The sequence below is a fragment of the Puma concolor genome, chromosome C2, assembly GCF_028749965.1.
Source record: "Puma concolor isolate L17-30 chromosome C2, mPumCon1.1.hap2, whole genome shotgun sequence".
NCBI lineage: Eukaryota > Metazoa > Chordata > Mammalia > Carnivora > Felidae > Puma > Puma concolor.
Window position 1 is genome coordinate 64,165,365 of NC_141675.1, and position 18,962 is coordinate 64,184,326.

Genomic DNA, 18,962 nt, shown 5'->3' on the forward strand with positions numbered 1-18,962 from the left:
TTTTTTTTAATGTTTATTTTTGAAGGAGAGAGAGACAGAGCGTGTGAGTGGGGGAGGGGCAGAGAGAGGGAGACAAAGAATCCAAAGCAGGCTCCAGGCTCTGAGCTGTCAGCACAGAGCCCGACGCGGGGCTTGAACTCACAGACCATGAGATCGTGACCTGAGCCAAAGTCAGACGCTCAACTGACTGAGCCACCCAGGCGCCCCTAGGCTCTCTATTTCTACTGAAGCTGATTCTAATAACCATATTTTCCTAAGAAATTATATCATTTAGGTTTTCAAATTTATTTGCATAGAATTTCTTGTTTTACTTTTCTTTCCTTTCCATTATTAGTCATTCCTATTATTTCTCACTTTCTATACTTGTGTTTTCTTCCTTTACCTTAAATAAATTGGCCAATGGTTTGTTGTTTTGTTAATTTTTTGAAGAACCCCAATTTTATTTATTTTTTAATTTTTAAAAAATATTTTTTTTGAGAGAGAGATGGAATGTGAGTGGGAAAGGGGCCGAGAGAGAGGGAGACACAGAATCTGAGGCAGGCTCCAGGCCCTGAGCTGTCAGCACAGAGCCCAATGTGGGGCTCGAACCCACGAACTGCAAGACCATGACCTGAGCCAAAGTCGGATGCTTAACCGATGAAGCCACCCAGGCGCCCCAAGAATAGTTTTCTTTTTAATGTTTATTTATTTTTTAAGAGAGAGAGAAACAGAGTGCAAGCAGGGGAGGGGCAGGGAGAGGAGACATAGAATCCGAAGTAGGCTCCAGGCTCTGAGCTGTCAGCACATAGCCCGACGCGGGGCTCAAACTCAGAAGCCAGGCCATGAGATCATGACCTGAGCTGAAGTCAGATGCCTAACCCACTGAGCCACCCAGGCACCCCCAGAATTTTATTTTTTAATGTGTTATTTTTCTATTCACCTAATTTTTGCTTTTATCTCGATCATTTCTTCCCTTGTGCTTTTAGTTTATTTTTCTGTTATTTTTCTAGTTTGATTTAGGACTTTAATTTCACTTATGTTCATGCTTTCATTTTTATTGATATAGATGTTAAGGCTACAATTTGTTTTCTACAGCTTTACATACATTTTCTTCATCATCTTTCAGGAATTGCTTCTGTTGTAGTTCCCTTTCAACATAGTATTATGTAACAGGTTTTTAAATTTGCAGGTAGAAAGGTTTTCTTAAATTTCAATTTTAATTTCACTTGGGATTGGTATCAGAATGCTATTTTAAATATTTCTACCTTAAAGAAACTACCGTTTTCTTTGTGCCCTAAATATTCTTTTTTTCCCCAAAAGTTCCATTTGCCTTTGAAAGAAAGGTATATTCTCTAATATCAGAGTGTTAGTGATATGTACATAAAATCCCCAAAAGATTTACTTTATTGATTGCACAGCAATTAAAATGAACTAGAGTGACAGCAATTTTAAGTGAAATTCACACACATAATCGTGAACAAAAAAGAGCAGACAGGCTATCAGTGTTGGGTAGGTGAGCCTCCTTTCTCCCAATTAGAATCTGGTTAGGGATCTGATGGCAACCAAGGTTGCCATGCTTTTCTGGCCCTTGCAAACGCTGGGGCACAAGTCATTGTGATGCTGGGATGTGCCCATGGTGTGGCCAAAAATTATTTTACTAGATCCAGAAATAACTCTCAAATTGGACAACAGATTGATATGACCTTGTAGGTGAGTCCTTTTCTGCCAGTATACACCCAGTGGTTGTAACTGATCCTGCTGAATGTATCATGGGAACATAAACACACCTCATCTTGTGCTTAGCTTTATTGCACTTCACAGATACCGCATTTTTTGCTTTTTAACAAATTGAAGGTTATGGCAACCCTGAGTCCAGCAAGCCTGTCGGCACCATTTTTTTTTCCAACACCATTTCCTTACTTCATATCTCTGTGTCCTTTGGTAATTCTCACAAATACTTCACACTTCTTCATTATTATTATATTTGGATTACTGAAATTTCACAAAACTTTAATGGATCAGAGGTTGCTTCTTATGGATGAGCAAGGAAAGTGGGTTTCCTGAGATGGAATCTACTGCTTGTGAAGATGCTGTGAAAAATCGCTGAAATGGCAGCAAAGGATTTAGAATAGAACATAGTCAATACAGCAACAGAGAGGTTCGAGGTTTGAGAGGATTGACTCCCATTTTGAAAGAAGTTCTATTGTGGGTAAAATATTATCAAGCAGCATCACATGCTACAGGGAAATAGCTTATGAAAGGAATAAGTAAGTGATGCAGCAAATTTCATTGTTGCCTTATTTTAAGAAATTGCCATAGCCTCCGAACCTCCAGCAACCACCACCCTGACCAGTCAGTAGTCATCAACATCAAGAGAAAAACATCTACCAACAAAAAGATTGACTTGCTGACAACTCAGATGAGGGTTAGCATTTTTTTGCAGTATTTTTTTAATGTTTATTTATTTTTGAGAGACAGAGAGCATGAGCGGTGAGGGGCAGAGAGAGAGGGAGACACAGAATCTGAAGCAGGCTCCGGGCTCTGAGTTGTCAGCACAGAGCCCGACACAGGGCTCGAACTCATGGACCAGGAGATCATGACCTGACCGGAAGTCGGAAGCCGGACGCTTAACTGAGTCACCCACATAGCCCATTTTGCAATATTTTTTAATTCGTGTGTGTACATTATCTTTTTAGACATATGTGACTGCACATTTAATAGACTACAGTATATAGCGTAAATGTAACTTTTCTATGCACTAGGAAACAAAAAAATTCACCTGACCCACTTTGTTTCAATATTCACTTTCTTGCGGTGGTCTGGAACCAAACCTGCAATCTGAGGTATGCCTGTAGATGTTATTTTTGTTTATTTTTAATGTTTATTTCTTTTGGGAGAGAGAAAGAGTGTGAACAGGGAAGGAGCAGAGAGAGTATCCCAAGCAGGCTCCACACTGTCAGTGCAGAGCCTGACATGGGGTTTGAGGCTGGATCTCATGAACCGTGAGATCATGACCTGAGCCTAAACCAAGAATCGTATGCTTAACTGACTGAGCCACCCAGGCTCCCCTGCCTGTAGATGTTTTAAATTCCCAGTGGAACACATACTTTAGATAGGCAGCCTGAGTTCTAAATGTGGCAATTCCACAGGACACCTCCTATTTGGATAGAATGTTTAATTAAAAGGTTGGGGATGGAGGAGGGATTAAGATAGGCTGACACATAACAAATAATTAGTCTTTTCATGCTTTTTCCCCCTCCCATGCCTCCCTCTGGGAGCCTAGGCTACTGGTATTTGCAAATGGCAATAAAAGAGTGGGGCTGAGAGCTGGAAGACTCTAAACTGGTGCTTCTCTTACTGCACAATTATCTTGCTGATTTTGGAAGGTTATGGATATCAGCAATACTAGTTATGGATACGAGGTCACAACTGCCATGGTAGTCCTGGCATGGCTCAGATGTCAGGGAGTGAGAGGTGTTCTAGAATGGTACAGTGTGTAAAAGGAAAAAAGGGTTGAGCCATCTAGGGATGAAAATGTCCACATGGTGTTGATTACACACAGAATTGGAAAAAGGATGAAGGGTTTGTTTCAGGGACTCATCACACCATTCACATCACTGGGGAAAGAGAACAGCAATGCTGGTAGGGAAGGAACACCTCAGACACTGGGAAGGTCAGGGGTAGGGGAGGAACCATTAATTGCCCTTGCATTAAAGATCTCTGGAAGAATGCAAGGAAAAGGATGAAGATGGAAAGATGTTTTTACTCTTGTAATTACAGAATTTTGAACCATGGGGCTATTTTACATATTTTAAAACTATTAAAAATTTTTAAATGAAAACAAAACTATACCTAAATCTGGAACTAAAACATAAAAATCACCATTCCCAGCCATAAAGCTAGAGTACTGTCTAGTAAGGATCCAGAATATAAAAACACAGTAAAAATAAGTTAGATTTTCTTTTAACAGTGATCAACTCATAAATACATACTATTTTCTTTTATTTTCTAAAAAAGTTTTTGAATGTTTATTTATTTTTGAGAGAGAAAGAGACAGAGCACAAGCAGGGGAGGGGCAGAGAGAGGGAGACACAGAATCCGGAGCAGGCTCCAGGCTCCGAGCTCTGGGCACAGAGCCTGACGCGGGGCTTGAACCCACGAATCATAAGATCATGACCTGAGCCGAAGTCAGAAGCTTAACCGACTGAGCCACCCAGGCGTCCCCATACTATTTTCTAGCATAAAAATGGTTTTAGGAATGTATATGTACAAGAATAGGGCAGGCTGTTAAGTTAACTTTATGTTTATTTAATATAGCTGATGAAGTTACCAGACAAATATATTTTAATGTAACAAAAAGTTATAATTGATGTATATCATCTACAATGTAAAGGATTTTAATAATTTAGTATACCCAAAGACATTTGAATTTTACCCATTTTTGAGATGTAAAATACACAATTATAATACTCATACTACATATCTTATAATTTTAAAGTTTTAGCGAAAACATGAGTCTCTGTAGATAAAAGCAAGAATTCTCCTGTACCTAAGACAAATAAAAATGTATTACTAATAAAGTGCCACTGGATTAGACAATGCCATTTCAACTATTTCCTTTTTGGAGAGGAGAACACAAGTACATGATAATATGGAACTAGCCATTTTCATTATACTAGCATAGAACTAGTAATGGGCATTGTATTTTGTAACAAGCACAAGAGTGCTCATTTATAGTAGGTATTAACCATAATAAAGAATTCCTTTCAAGAAAGATCACAATTATGACTTATGACAAGCTGTACAGTCATCACTGAATATAGTTTGGTGTCCAGAGTTTTTAAAAAATACAATCATGAACTAAGATGAACCTAAGTCTACCAATACCAAGAAATAGTTTTAGGGACTTCATATAAATAAAATAACCTCTCTCTCAATTGTAAAGTAGGTTTCATCCAATTCTAAGGCGAGAGGAATAGTAGTGGTTGGTAAAGTTTGGCAACAAGTATGTTTCTAGCAGGTGAAAGAAAGCTCGATATGCATTGCTATAAGATGCCTCTTTCACACAAGGAAAACATGCTAATTAGATGTAGATAGCACTTTTCAGGCACTTGACCTCACTTGGTAGTTAAGTTGATGTTCAGATGTATACTTAATGGAGAAACATTAAATTATATAGTGACTTCAAGTCATGTTCTCACAGAACATCTGTGTTCCATAAGCTAAATCCAAATGTTCCCGCTAAAATCAAATAATGATGCCATATATCCAGTTCAGAGAAAACAAATAGATTAAAGTTAATAGATTGAATTTTCTCAATTTTAAGATTTTCCACAATAAATTTTTCATAAGCCTTTGTTGTCTATTACTTGTCTGAATGCTAGGAGAAAAAAAGGCTTAAAAACTATAAAATATTATGCCTAAGTAAAGTTAGAAAATTTTCAACTGTTGATCAGTTCAATATAACATACGGTTTATGGAAATATGCTCAGAGTTTGCTCTTATACTGCTTAAGAGCCATATTTTCTCATAGTAAATTTGTTTGTGGTTCATATTATAGAATTCAGTATGTAAACATTTTCATGTACCCAAAGAGCATTATGAATTTTTGATCTGTTGTCCCTAGATATGTTTGAGAACCACTATCTATTTGTCTGGCTGTAAAAACTATCTTTGGGGTCCATGCCAAAGAAATGCTTTCAGATAAATCATTAAGGTTTGGGTTCTAAGATAAGACTACCAAAGTCTATTCTACAATGAAAACTATATGGCAAGATTTCAGTATAGATGTTATCAATGTTCCCATTTTGTTTTAATACTTAGGTTAAGTATTTTGATGTTAAGGATTTTTATTTGCATGTTATCATTGTATTACAATTTGGGAAAATTTGGCAATATACTTTTAGGCAGCTTTAAAATAATGCAACTTCAGCTCTTAGCACAAACAGCCCTGAGAACAATGCATTCAAATTACAGCTCAACTAGAAATAATCTAATTGAGAAACTTTAAAGTTACAAAAACAAATTCTGGAAAAGTTGTAAATTAAAAAAAAAAAGTCACAACATTTGAGGCACTACCAGACTACAGTACTTTTAAGAGTTGAAAGGACTTTGTAAAAAGAACAAACATACAAAGCTGGGTGTGCATATGCACACACTCCACATTGTGCTATAATGAAAAATTGTGTCCCCAAATTTTATAGCCTAAACATTTTATTATAGCATCTCCTATTAAAGATATCATGCTCCGGCTGCAGGAGAGTTTTGGTAATTGTTATAAAGCATTGGTACAGAATTTTGTACCATAAATGGTAACGGATTCAAGAGCTTGGTTAGCAACAATTTCAAGTGACAGACAGCCCTTGGAGGGGAGAATGAAACATCATAATTATGTTTATGACGCAAATGCTAAGTCAAAGTAGCAATGATTTGATCTATTTCAGAGGGTATTCAACTTTGTAGTAGCAAATAAGGTATAACAAAGTCTTCACAGTAGAAATAAAATATGTTGCTCTAGAAAGAAACAAATATTCCACTTGTTAATATTGTATACAAATTGGTGAAATGCCTGCCGACAAAAATGGTGTATCATCGTATAATCTATCAACATGACAGTCTACACTCTATACATGGTAACCTGTGATATTTAACATTTGCTACAAAAAAGTACAACAAATACTAGGAATCAACTTTTAATATTTCTGATGTCAAAAAGAATGAAGTTACTGCTGTTCTATGTTAAAAAATACGTTTACTTGCTTCCTTATAATACAATTTATAAAGCTTTACTAAATGAAATATTTTGTTCTAGAGAAACATGTACTGACTTATGTGAAAATAAACAGTCCCATATCTTTAAAATCTATACTTATACTTATATATCAGAAGAGTATTTACATTTCATTATGGTACTTAAAATATTTATGCATAAATAGCTTTTGCCATTCAAGGTATGAAGATAGAGATGCATTATAATTCACATATGCTTACCTCACAATTGAAATGTATTTATGTGAAGTTTGACAAGTTAGGAACAACAAGGGCATGCTAATCCAGAATTAACAGTAAACCAGAACACTAGTATGGTTAACTGGGGTCATGTGAGTGACCAGCAAGCAGCACAGATTGAGAACTTCCTGGAATTCCTGTGGATAACAATGCCAACCAGTAACAAGTAAAACGCACAGAACAGACAACTAAAACACTAGAGCAGTATGAAGTAGATACTTAGATGGAATACTGGAAAGAATTTAGCCTAATTCCTAATTGTGCTTCAGATGGGCAAAAGCTAAGATGTTATGCTAAAATGGTTAACTATAACCTCTATATTTCTTGTGCTTTAGAATTCTCCTTGCATTTCTCTTAAGTATCCTGTTTTCTTCTCCAAATGGGTTTGCTAAGGCCTATACAAGATTTTAAAATGTGCACAAATTAAGTAACTAAACCTTTGGGATCTTCTGTTCCTAATACTATTTTCAGTATCGCTTCTCGGCCTTTTGGCTAAGATCAAGTGCCTAATGCTATTTTTAGTTACTGATTAGATCGGTTACAGCATCATATATGTTTTCCTCCAGATGATAGGAACAAAGGTCTTTCAGAGGTCAAGGCATGATGAGAAAGGTCTCATAATCAGTCTTAGAGAATGATTACTGAAGTAGTGATTTTGTTCTAAGTTTAATTTCAATATAATGATTGTTTTTAAGTCAAAGGTCCTTGCAAACCCTGTGACAGTGTCTAGAATCCTGAAAATAAGATATACGAAGAGAAATGTAGCTGAGTCACCTAAAACACTTTTTAAAATTATTCAGTTTTTAGAATTCTTTCCTAGTTATGTTTCACACTGGTAACCGAATTAAGTACATAACAATCAGAAAAAAATATATTCTCAAAGTAAGAAAAATAATCATCACAGAAAGTAACTCTGCTCCATGATGCACTTTCAATTCACTTTAGAAAAAGTGTACATAAATTTAACAAATATTCCAAATCAATTTAAAGAATATCCAGTTTTGCTGGACAACTAAATATTTTAATGCCAAAAAGTGTACTTAAAAATGGTTGGAAAGGAGGGACTACTATAAATACCAACAATTTATTCAACATATTGATAAAGAGCGCTGCATAGCATCCTATAAAGCAGGTCACTCCTTTAAATACAGAGAGAGAACAAAAAGCAAAAACATAACTAGAAAGAAACTTTCTATTTTTATGCCAGTTACACAGGCCTCAAGTAAAAACCTAACCAATCCCCTTTGCCACTGTCCCCTGTAGACTCGTCCTTTGTAATCTGACTTGCTAATAACAGTCAACCTATAGTTCAATGTCTGTCAACTATGAGCAGGTAGCAAAATCACTACATATAAGGTTATGTTTAGTCTTGCAACAATTTGGCAAAGGAAAGTATGACTGAGGTAATACAGGTGGCTGCACATGCCTACTAAGAAAACTGACACTTTTTGATAACATGATTTTTGGTTAAGGATTTGTGCTTGCCACACACAGGCTGAAACTGTGACAATTCCAATCCATAATCAACTCATTCTATATTAGGTCTGAAATTAATGCAGAACAATTCAACTTAAATGTGGTACTTTGATACCACTAGATGCTACATTGTCTGATTTTAAGCCCTGGTTTATCTATCAACTAAAATTCAGGAATGATTTGCTCAGACAAATCATATCTGCTGAAGCCATCTTATCTATTTTTTGTACTCACTGAAAACCACAGGAAAGTTATAGGAAAGACACCTACAAAATTAAAAAAAAAAAAAAAAGAATTACAAACTTGATGATTTTAAATTACCAATTGCCTACAAAACTGAGTACAATTTCAAAACAATTTAAAAAAATGAGGTGGCTTATGAAGGCCATAGCTTTGGTGACAACTTAGACCCAAACTTTAGATCTGTGGTTGATCCAGACCTAACATTTTGCTCATGCCTGATGTTCCCATTTATTTGCAGGGCTTTATGGCTACAGCATATTCTTCACTCATTGCACACATAACAGACACCTAGAAGGGAAAAATGCAGGCAAAAAGTTATTCAGAAGGCAATACATACATAAGATATGTTATTATATACTGGATATTTGTGGATATTTTATACATGCTGACTTTGAAAAGAGGTATTCCAAGACCAGATAACCTACTTTCTTTATAGTTTTCCAAAGTAAAATTTCTCAAACTGTGGTTTTTAAGGTGACTTCCAGGAAACAGGAAGAATAAGAGCTATGAATGTCTCAACACTTATCAGATGTCATACTTCTGAGAGTCATAGCAAAGACAAAGAGTAAATCACCTTCACGCTTTAGTATTCCCATACCATCTTTTCTTATCTTTCATAGCTCAGGTGCTGGTCTTCAAAACAAATTTGGGGTTGGCAATGTCTGCTTAGCAAAAAGTGAACTTTGATACTTTCTTTGGTAATGGACCTCTCGGGGTATCATGGGAAAACCGTCTCATAGAGCAGTATTTAAAAACTACATTTCATATTTGCCATTTTTTGCTAACTAGTTTATGTCACAGTTCTTATAAAAAGCAATCTCCCCTTAGGTCTTTACCTGTACATCTTCACCTGCATTGTATTTTCCTTCTATTTCTTTACCTAGTTCACCTTCTGGCAGCTTAAGATCCTCACGAACTTCACCGGTTTCTGTCAGCAGGGATAAGTAACCATCCTGAATACATATCAGCTATTAAAAGAAATTATATCATTTGCAGTGATTAGATTATATCACTTTGTAATATTTACATAGTTAAGTTGCAATCCACATTAATTTGTACAAGTACACAGTAATACGTTAATATATTCTGAGCTTAAATAATGCTAAACATACAAAACCATAAAAGATGTATAGACTAAAAGTATAAGTTCACTCCTTCCTGCACACCACGTTCCCCCAACTCTCTCTCTCTCTCTAATATTCCCTGAAGCATTTATGTGTATGTGCACAATACAAATATAGTTGCTTTAGAAAAAATAAATGAGAATCCAAGGTGATTCTGTCTACATGGGGTCTGCTCATGTCCCTCTTCAGGAAATTAGTAACTTGGAAAAAAATCTGACATGTCTTAGGTTGTTGGAGGGAAGGGGATGTTTGTTTCCTTTGCCTGCCTTTGGCTGCCTACACGTATACTTCAACCCTTTCTGGATAGGTTGCGTCTTCTTAAGCCCTTGACCTAGACCAGAGGCATTGATACGCATCAGGTTTCTTTAGTCATCAACTATGACCTTCCCACCAACAGGGGAAACTATCCATAGAGTTGGTCCTGGTGGACGATTTGGCCATAAGGGTGTGGCCCTTAACATGGTGACAGAAGAAGACAGGAGGACTCTTTGAGATATTGAGACCTCCCACAGATCCTCAATTGAGGAGATGCTCGTCAATGTTGCTGACCTCATCTGAAGGGCTGTCCTGTTACCTAGCCCTATCCAGGATTCAGGCCCTGGGAGCTGAAGAGGAGCAGGAGTGGGGAGGGAAGGGAGCCATGGGATAGACATCTTGTCAGGTTTTTTTCTTTTCTTTGAATCAATGTCACTTTTTGTGTCAAAAAAACATAAATGGGATATTACAGGTATTTTTCAGCAAGTTGTTTTCACTTAACAGTATGTCTTAGAAATCTTTCCAAATTGGAAACTATAGGCCTACCTCAGTCTAACTACTTCACAGCTGCATAAATAGATTGTAACTGATTTAACTATTTTCCTATTAATGGGCATAAAGTTAATTTTAGTTTTCCATGATTACAATGTGTTTTATAATTTGATTATGAACAAAATTCTGTAGAAAACTTTTGGTGTCCAGTTTACTATTAACGTTAGATTTTTTTTAAAGACAAACATTTGCTTGTTGATGACATTAATGAAACAAACCCAGTCTAACCTACAAAGAGACACAGTTTTGATATTCCTGATTTTTTTTTTATTACAGGAATGATGAAATAGCCAGGCTGTACTTATTTATTCTAGAAGCATATACAGTATGTCTAGATTTCTTTAAGTTTATTTAAATTTTAGTTAATGTATAGTGTAGTACTGGTTTCAGTAGAATTCAGTGATTTATCACTTAAATACAACACACAGTGCTCATCACAAGTGCCCTCCTTGATGCCCTTCACCCATCCAGCCCATCTCCCACCCCCTTCCATCAGTCCTCAGTCTCTTCTCTCCCCCCCACTGCCTTCCCATATCTGTTTTGTTTCTGAAATTCCACATATAAGTGACTACTGGGGGGAATGCAAACTGGTACAGCCACTTCCACTCTGGAGAACAGTATGGAGGCTCCTCAAAAAAACAAAAATAGAACTATCCTGCCATCCAGCAACAGGTGCCTAGACTTCTAACAGATTTTATAAAAGGCAATTGTTCGGAATACCAGATGCTAACATTGACAAACACAAAAGGAGTTGAAGATTTGGTCCTTACTCCCCTTTACTGCTTTGTGTTACTGTTTGTAACACAAACCTACCATAGAGGTAGATTTCAAAGCTCCTCTCTATGGCACTACCAAATCTGGCTATGGCTTCCCACAGATATCTCATCAGATTTCAGCTTTTGCACACGTCTAAAACCTCAAAAACAAAAAGCATCCTCTAAGCAACTACAAATCCTTTTAATTCATCTTTACATCACTCAAACATTTGTGAGGTAGTTGGGAGAGGAGTGGGAAACAAGGAGGTTGAGGCAGAAGTGTAGTTTTTTTTTATTGTACCAATTGTTGTATACACTACAAAGTGATCACCAAAATAAGTCTAGTTACCATCCATCACCATACAATTGACCTCCTTTACCCATTTCACTCATTCTCCAATCCCCTTCATCTCTAAAAACCAACCACCAATCTGCTCTATAAGTTTTGTTTTGTTTTTGTTCATTTGTTTTTTACATTCCACATAGAAGTGAAATCATACAGTATTTATTTTTCTCTCTCTGACTTATTTCTCTTAGCATAATATCTTCAAGTTCCATCCAGGTTGTTGCAAATGTCAACATTTCCTTTTTTTCATGACAAAGTAGTAATCAGTTGTATATGTATACCACATCTTCTTTATTCCTTTATCCATTAATGGACATTTAGGCAGTTTCCATATCTTGGCTACTGTAAACAATGCTGCAATGAACATCTGGGTGCATATAGCTTTTGAAATTAGTGTTTTCATACCCGAAAGTGGTATAGCTGGATCATTATGATAGTTCTACTTTTATTTTTTGAGGAACCTCCATACTGTTTTATATAGTGACTATACCAATTTAAATTCCCACCAACAGTCCAAGAAGTTCCTTTTTCTCCAGATCTTTTCCAATAATTGTCACTTTTTGTCTTTTTGATAATAACCATTCTAACATGTATGAAATGATATCTCATTGTGGTTTTGATTTGAATTTCCCTGTTAATTAGTGATGTCGAATATCTTCTCAGGTACCTGTTGGCCATCTGTGTATCTTCTTTGGAAAAGTTTGCTTTGATCCTCTGCCCATTTTTTATTTTTTTTTAAAAATTTTTTTTTTTCAACATTTATTTATTTTTGGGACAGAGAGAGACAGAGCATGAACGGGGGAGGGGCAGAGAGAGAGGGAGACACAGCATCAGAAACAGGCTCCAGGCTCTGAGCCATCAGCCCAGAGCCTGACGCGGGGCTCGAACTCACGGACCGCGAGATCGTGACCTGGCTGAAGTCGGACGCTTAACCGACTGCGCCACCCAGGCGCCCCATCTGCCCATTTTTTAAACAAATTGCTTGGGTTTTTTTTTTTTTTTTTTTTTTTTTGCTATTGAGTTCTTTATATATTTTGGACATTAACCCCTTATCAGATATATGATTTGCAAATATTTTCTCCCATTCAGTAGGTTGCCTTTTCATCTTGTTGATGGTTTCCTTTGCTGTACAGAAGCATTTTAGTTTGATGTAGTCCCACTCATTTATTTTTGCTTTTGCTGCCTTTGCTTTCGGTGTCAGAACCAAAAATGTAATGCCAAGACCAATGTCAAGAAGCTTACCACAAATGTTTTCTTCTAGTTTTGTGGTTTCAGGAATTATATTCAAGTCTTTAACCAATTTTGAGTTAATTTTTGTATATGGTGTAAGATAATCTAGTTTTATTCTTTTGCATGTGGCTGTCCAGTTTTTCCAACATCATTTATTATATAATTCTAAATAGCCACAGGCTTACAAGGCAGATCTTTTTGCTTTTGGCTCTTTTAGCAATTCCCTGAAGTAGAACTTGTCTATTTCGAGAATTAAAGGTTCCCACTGCCATTAGTGACTGAAACATAAAAGTCAAATAATACTACTGATACTTTGATATTTATTTATATAATGGTGGTATTTTATTTTTAAAGAGTTAAGAATTCATCAGTTAAACTGTGGGATGAAATATAAAGCATTTCAAATAAAATATGTATAGACATTATAAAATATCTAGTAAAACAACATTTTAAAAAATTAAACATCTTATTAAAATAAATTGCTATATGAAATAAAATTAAAATTTTCAAAAATAAAACTGTAGAAAAATAAAATTAAATAATGAAAATTATTTGATCTTCTTACACAAATTATTTTTAAAATTTCAGATATACAGTAAAGTTACAAAAATAATACATCAAAATCCCATATTTTTCCCCTTGATTCACCCATTAACATTTAACCGCATGTGCATTTATGTATATATAAATTCATAAAATACATAGAATATACATTCTTGTTCTTTTCTTCTTTTTACTAAACCATTTGAGTATGTTTCAAAAATCATGATTCTTTAGCAAGAAAGACAATTTTTTTTTCTTTCCCAAAAAAGACAAATTCTTATATAACCAACTTATTTTTTTTAATTAGGAAATGTAATATTGCTAAAATATTATTTAATATATAGTCCATATACAAATTTATCAATTGTTCCAATATTGTCTTTGATAGAAACTATTTCCTCCCAACTCCAGGTTCATACCTTGTACATATTTGGCATGGATATGTGCATGAAGACCACCACAGCACAATAAATATAATTGAAAAGGCCCACAGAGCTAAATTTTTTAAATGAACAGAAATAAGTATTATATGGTGACTTGATAACAAAGGGGTATGATCGCTGAGTACTTACAATGCAAGGCACTGTTCTAAGTATTAACTAACTAAACCTCCCATGAGGTTTACTATTCTTATCTTCACTTTATAAATAATGAAAAAAAGGCAAGAGGTTAAATAACTTGCCAACCAAGGTCACGTAATTAGTAAGTGTTAAAGTAAGGATTCGGACCCAGCCTATCTGGCATGAGTCATTCTCTTATCCATGATCCAGTACAGACTACATACCAAAAGCTGACACTAGGATGAGGAAAGTGAAGCACTTGTTCTGAGTGCAAAATTTAAGGTGGCACCAAAAAACCTCATCAGTGATCACATATTTTAAAACTAAAATTAATACAAAAATTTCATGATGAACAAAGTATCAAAATTTTAAATAAAGACAAAATTTGAACTACTGATTTTTCCTTTTAGGTGGCTCAGTCGGTTAAATGTCCCACTTCTGATTTCGGCTCAGGTCATGATCTCACTGTTCATGGGATGAAACCCTGAGTCAGGCTCTGTGCTGATATCACAAAGCCTGCTTGGGATTCTCTCTCTCTCTCTTTCTCAAAATAAATAAACTTAAAAAAAAAAAAATTGTGCTCTAGGCAAGGGCATCACTTACCTCATTCCCCTTATCCTGGTCTGGGTCCTGCTGTGTCCCCAAATAAAACCCAAACTAAATTTTCCTTTATGTTAAATCTGGAGCTCCAATCAATGATTGACTAATGATTGACTAATGATTGACTAATTTTTTAAAATATTTATTTCGGGGCGCCTGGGTGGCGCAGTCGGTTAAGCGTCCGACTTCAGCCAGGTCACGATCTCGCGGTCCGTGAGTTCGAGCCCCGCGTCGGGCTCTGGGCTGATGGCTCAGAGCTTGGAGCCTGTTTCTGATTCTGTGTCTCCCTCTCTCTGACCCTCCCCCATTCATGCTCTGTCTCCCTCTGTCTCAAAAATAAATAAAGGTTAAAATATTTATTTATTTTTGAGAGGGGGGGGAGAGAGATAGAGACGGAGAGATCGTGTGTGCATGGGGGAGCGGCAGAGAGAGAGAGGGAGAGAATCCGAAGTAGGCTCCCAGCCATTAGCACAGAGCCCCGACGGTGAGATCATGACCTGAGCCGAAATCAAGAGTCAGATGCTTAACCGACTGAAAAGACTTAAAGGAAAAATTTGGTTTGGGTTTTATTTGGGGATACAGCATGGCCTAGACTAAGGTAAAGGGAACGAAGTAAGTGAGCCTTTGCCTAGAGCACAATATTTTTTACAATTAGTCAATCACCCAGGTGCCCCAGTGATTGACTAATTTGATCATGGTAGTAATTATATGAATTACTGATACTGTCTTTCTGAAACACTCAAAGGCAAAAGCATTCTATGTTGAATGCGTATTAATGTATATAATGAATATTGAATATTCAAAGCATTCACATGTTAAGGATAAAAAAACAGAAATCCATTTTTGGCAAAAGAAAAGTCTATGCTTAGCCTTAGCTGCACTATCCTTACTTCAATGAATAATCACATATGCATTTAACAAATGTTTATTGAGCACCCACTATAAGCCATGTCTAAATTAGGTGCTCCAAGCATAATGGAATGATTAAATGGAATTTTTATACAGGAAAAGGGGGAGCAGAAAAGGACTACTTTTTGGTACATATCTACTTATGAGGTAATTACGGTATACATTTTCTCATTTAATCCTCACATTATCCTTCCTTTGTAGATGGGAAGACTGAGTCTCAGAGAGATTGTATAATTTGTCCAAGATTGTCCAGCTAGAAAGTGGCAGAACTAGATCCAAACCCAAATTTGCCTGATTAAAAAAAAAAAAAAAAGCCCATACGCTATTATTATAATAAGACAATTCAAATGTCTACAAAGACTCCAAGGAAACCTAGAAGATATTTATAAATGGGAAAATGAAAATATAAAACTTACTAGATTAAAACTATGTAAAAATATGTTTACATTATGTGTGAATAAAGAGTAAAAGGACGTCATATGGGAATTGCAGCTGAAGGTAACATGCTCTAAAAATTACATGATACAATATAAGATATAGCAAGAAGTCAGTTTAAAATGAATTTAAAAAATCTAGGTATCACACTTGTATTTTTCACTGTATAAAATATAACAGAAAAGAGTTCTGTATATGGTATGCTTGTCACTGAGATTGAAGACTTACAAGAGAGACTTTAGTTATGATTAATCTGAGCTCCCACATCCTATGAGGTCAATGGTTTGGTTACCATCAATTCTCCCAAACCAACAAAATGTTATCATTACACATGACCTATCCAAATATATAATTGGAACTAAAACTTGGAAGTTTATACCTATAATTTAACAAAAGGTCACAGCATGGTCACTGAATGTAAATAAAACAATTACATAGTTTTGTATTTTCTTTACTATATGCAGTGGCCAGGTACTTCATCTTTTATATTAATGGCTTTCGGCTGACTTCCCTATTTAAGAATACCAAACTCTAACTCACATTCATTAATACACAAACTTGGTTGGTGGAACATGAATCCCAAAGACTTCATAAAGTCTTAGGTTTGAGAAGTGAAAAGAAATAAAATACCAGGGAGGGAGTTACCTACATTTGAAATAGTTTACAACAAAGAGCAGTTTTACTAAACATTGGACTTATTCAGTCACAAAATGCAGTCACTTGATCTGAGAAACAATAAGACATGTTCAACTTTTTAAAAATTCAAAATGTTAAAAAAATAGCAAATGAGCAATAATTATAGATAAGGTACAAGTGTTAAATCTCACTATTTTTCCAATTTTTAGGATAAGTGGTGCCTAATATTTGGTTAGAAAAACCTACAAAACTACTCCCAGGTTTTGTTAAATTACAGTTAACAGTAGAATGTATTTGCAACTTTAAGAAACAACCAGCATTTTACAGGAAATTAGTACTCACTTGATAATCATTTCTCTTAATATTTGGAACATCCATGTTGTGAGTAGAGGGACAAATATCTTCATATTTTTTGCCCGTGAAAATATCAATTCCAACAAGGTGAACCTAGCAGAAAAGGGAGAACAGGAAACCTGTTTAATCTTTGCCAAGTATATCACTCATTACATACACAAGAGCACAATACCAAAGCTGATTATGACAGATTCTTTCTCCTTCCAAGGTCATCTTATTTTATTTTCTTAAAAAAAAAAAAAAGTAGTGGTCATTGACTTGAGAAGCAGTGAACCAAACTAAACAGTATCATGACATATCCAGACCCAATATCATATATAGTCCAGTAATTCAATTATAAGATGCATAAGAAAAATGAAGTTATGTTAGAACACGTTTTCTCATCTGAATAGATTATTCTAAGTCACTAGGATTTCAGGAAAGTTTCATTTCCCAGTTAAATGAAACATTATAAGGGCCCCAAAAGCAAATGCTATATTTCAGTATGCAAAGCAATAGCTGGTCACCCGGTAACTGTGGGAAGAAAAAATTGTGATTATTACAAAGTTATAAATATGGAAATCTCATGTTCCGCACTGTAATTCAAATGATTAAAACCCCAACGCAAAGAGAGACCTGGAAGGGCACTTACCTTGGCATGACCGTGCTTTCCAGTTTTGGAAGTTGACATCTCCACTATTTTGCATGGTCGTCCTTTGAGAACCACGAAGCCGTTTTTGCGCAGGGCCGAGCACTGCATTGGGTAAGTGCTGGAAGCCCCAGCATCTCCAGTAGTGAAATCAATTTCATCCGCCATGGTGGGCTGGGGAGACGCTAGCTTTTCCCAGGGAACTACACAAAAAGTTTGTGTTTGCTTTTTAACAACGGGAACGCAGGCAGGGAATTTCGGACAGGTTACGTACCAAACATCATGGATCTATTATTTTTTCATTTATAGAACACCCACAAAAGAATAGGGGGCACTTCTAACTCCGGCCTCTACAAACTTTTCCATCCATTGGTGGGGAGGTAGGGAGGGAGGTCGCAGATGAGCTCCTAGCGGGTGGGGGATACCCGCCCTGGGCACTCACCGGCGCGGGGAGCAGCAAATCTCGGCCCCCGTCGTCCCACCGCAGGAGAAACCGGCGACCTTCCCGCACAGCGCCGCGCCGCGCCACCCGGCCCTCCGCCGCCGCCCTTATCCTCACTGCGGGGGACCCAGCCCAGGCCGCACATCCCCGACAAGGATGGGGATAACAGGACTTGGTCCACAGCACCTGGCCCCCAGGCAGCAGGCGTGCACCCCGCCCTCCAGCCTGCGGCGCCGTCGCCCCGGCCTCTCAGGCGCCCCCTTGTCCTGCCGGCATCCTTGGCCCGGCCCGGCCCGGCCCCGCAAGGGCCTGAGCCCTGGCGGGTCCCGCGCTCTCCTCCGTTCCCCCATCCATCCTTCCTCCTTCCCTAGTTTTGGACTCGGCTCCGGTCGCCTTCTCCGGCCCTGCCTCGCTCCGGTCCCGGCCCTACCAGCTTTTCCCCATGTCTTCACCTTTCAGCAGGGAAAGAGCTCCTTTTGCCTGCGCACCGGCGCCGGTCCCCTACAGCTGCGGCGGCGGCAGCGGTGGCGGCCCCGGCAGTTCCAAGAGACGGGGCGGGGCCGCCACACTTTCCACACCCCGGCCTCCCCGCCCTTTCCCGCCCCCACCACAGCCCCACTTCCGGGATAGGTCCCGGCGCGTCACAGGCACCGCCCTCTCGGGCTACCATTGGCTACAATGTTCACGAGGTCCCGCCCAGTCACGTGAAGAGCGCCCTGGCAACCCCACGTGCTGCGGATTAGTGCACTTCCGGCGTGAGGAGCACTTTTTGGAGTCCGATTGCTGAGGGTGAACTTAAAGGCAAGGAAACTTGCTACCTCAAACTTTTATGTTGGTTGCACTCGGGTCCAAGTTGAAGTTAACAGGAGCCAAACCACGCGTTCTGT

General features: G+C 37.4%; 1 protein-coding gene and 1 non-coding gene across 3 annotated transcripts; one reads left to right on the forward strand and one right to left on the reverse strand.

The window, feature by feature from the left end:
* Positions 1-4,266: 4,266 nt before the first annotated feature.
* EIF5A2 (eukaryotic translation initiation factor 5A2) lies at positions 4,267-18,669 on the reverse strand. Of its 2 annotated transcripts, none has more exons than XM_086674706.1 (5): positions 18,528-18,669; positions 17,637-17,836; positions 16,994-17,098; positions 9,587-9,674; positions 4,267-8,994 (listed from the first exon to the last, which is right to left on the reverse strand). In XM_086674706.1, exons 2-5 carry the CDS (start codon positions 17,799-17,801, stop codon positions 8,969-8,971), a joined length of 384 nt encoding a protein of 127 aa, XP_086530832.1. In that variant the 5' UTR covers positions 17,802-17,836; positions 18,528-18,669; the 3' UTR covers positions 4,267-8,968. The 2 variants fall into 2 exon arrangements, with proteins under 2 accessions (XP_086530832.1, XP_025769780.1); XM_025913995.2 differs by having other exon boundaries at positions 9,543-9,674.
* LOC112850593 (small nucleolar RNA SNORA67) lies at positions 9,972-10,114 on the forward strand. The gene has a single exon (XR_003222699.1). It is a non-coding gene; the product is annotated as a small nucleolar RNA SNORA67 (small nucleolar RNA).
* Positions 18,670-18,962: the final 293 nt, after the last annotated feature.

Excerpts from the sequence above, each read along its gene's own strand:
- EIF5A2 (XM_025913995.2), bottom strand. The coding sequence starts at position 17,801 with ATGGCGGATGAAATTGATTTCACTACTGGAGATGCTGGGGCTTCCAGC. Across the intron at positions 17,099-17,636 it reads GAAAGCACGGTCATGCCAAG|GTTCACCTTGTTGGAATTGA; the intron begins GTAAGTGCCCTT and ends CTTTTCTGCTAG. Across the intron at positions 9,675-16,993 it reads TTAAGAGAAATGATTATCAA|CTGATATGTATTCAGGATGG; the intron begins GTGAGTACTAAT and ends TTCTTTTAATAG.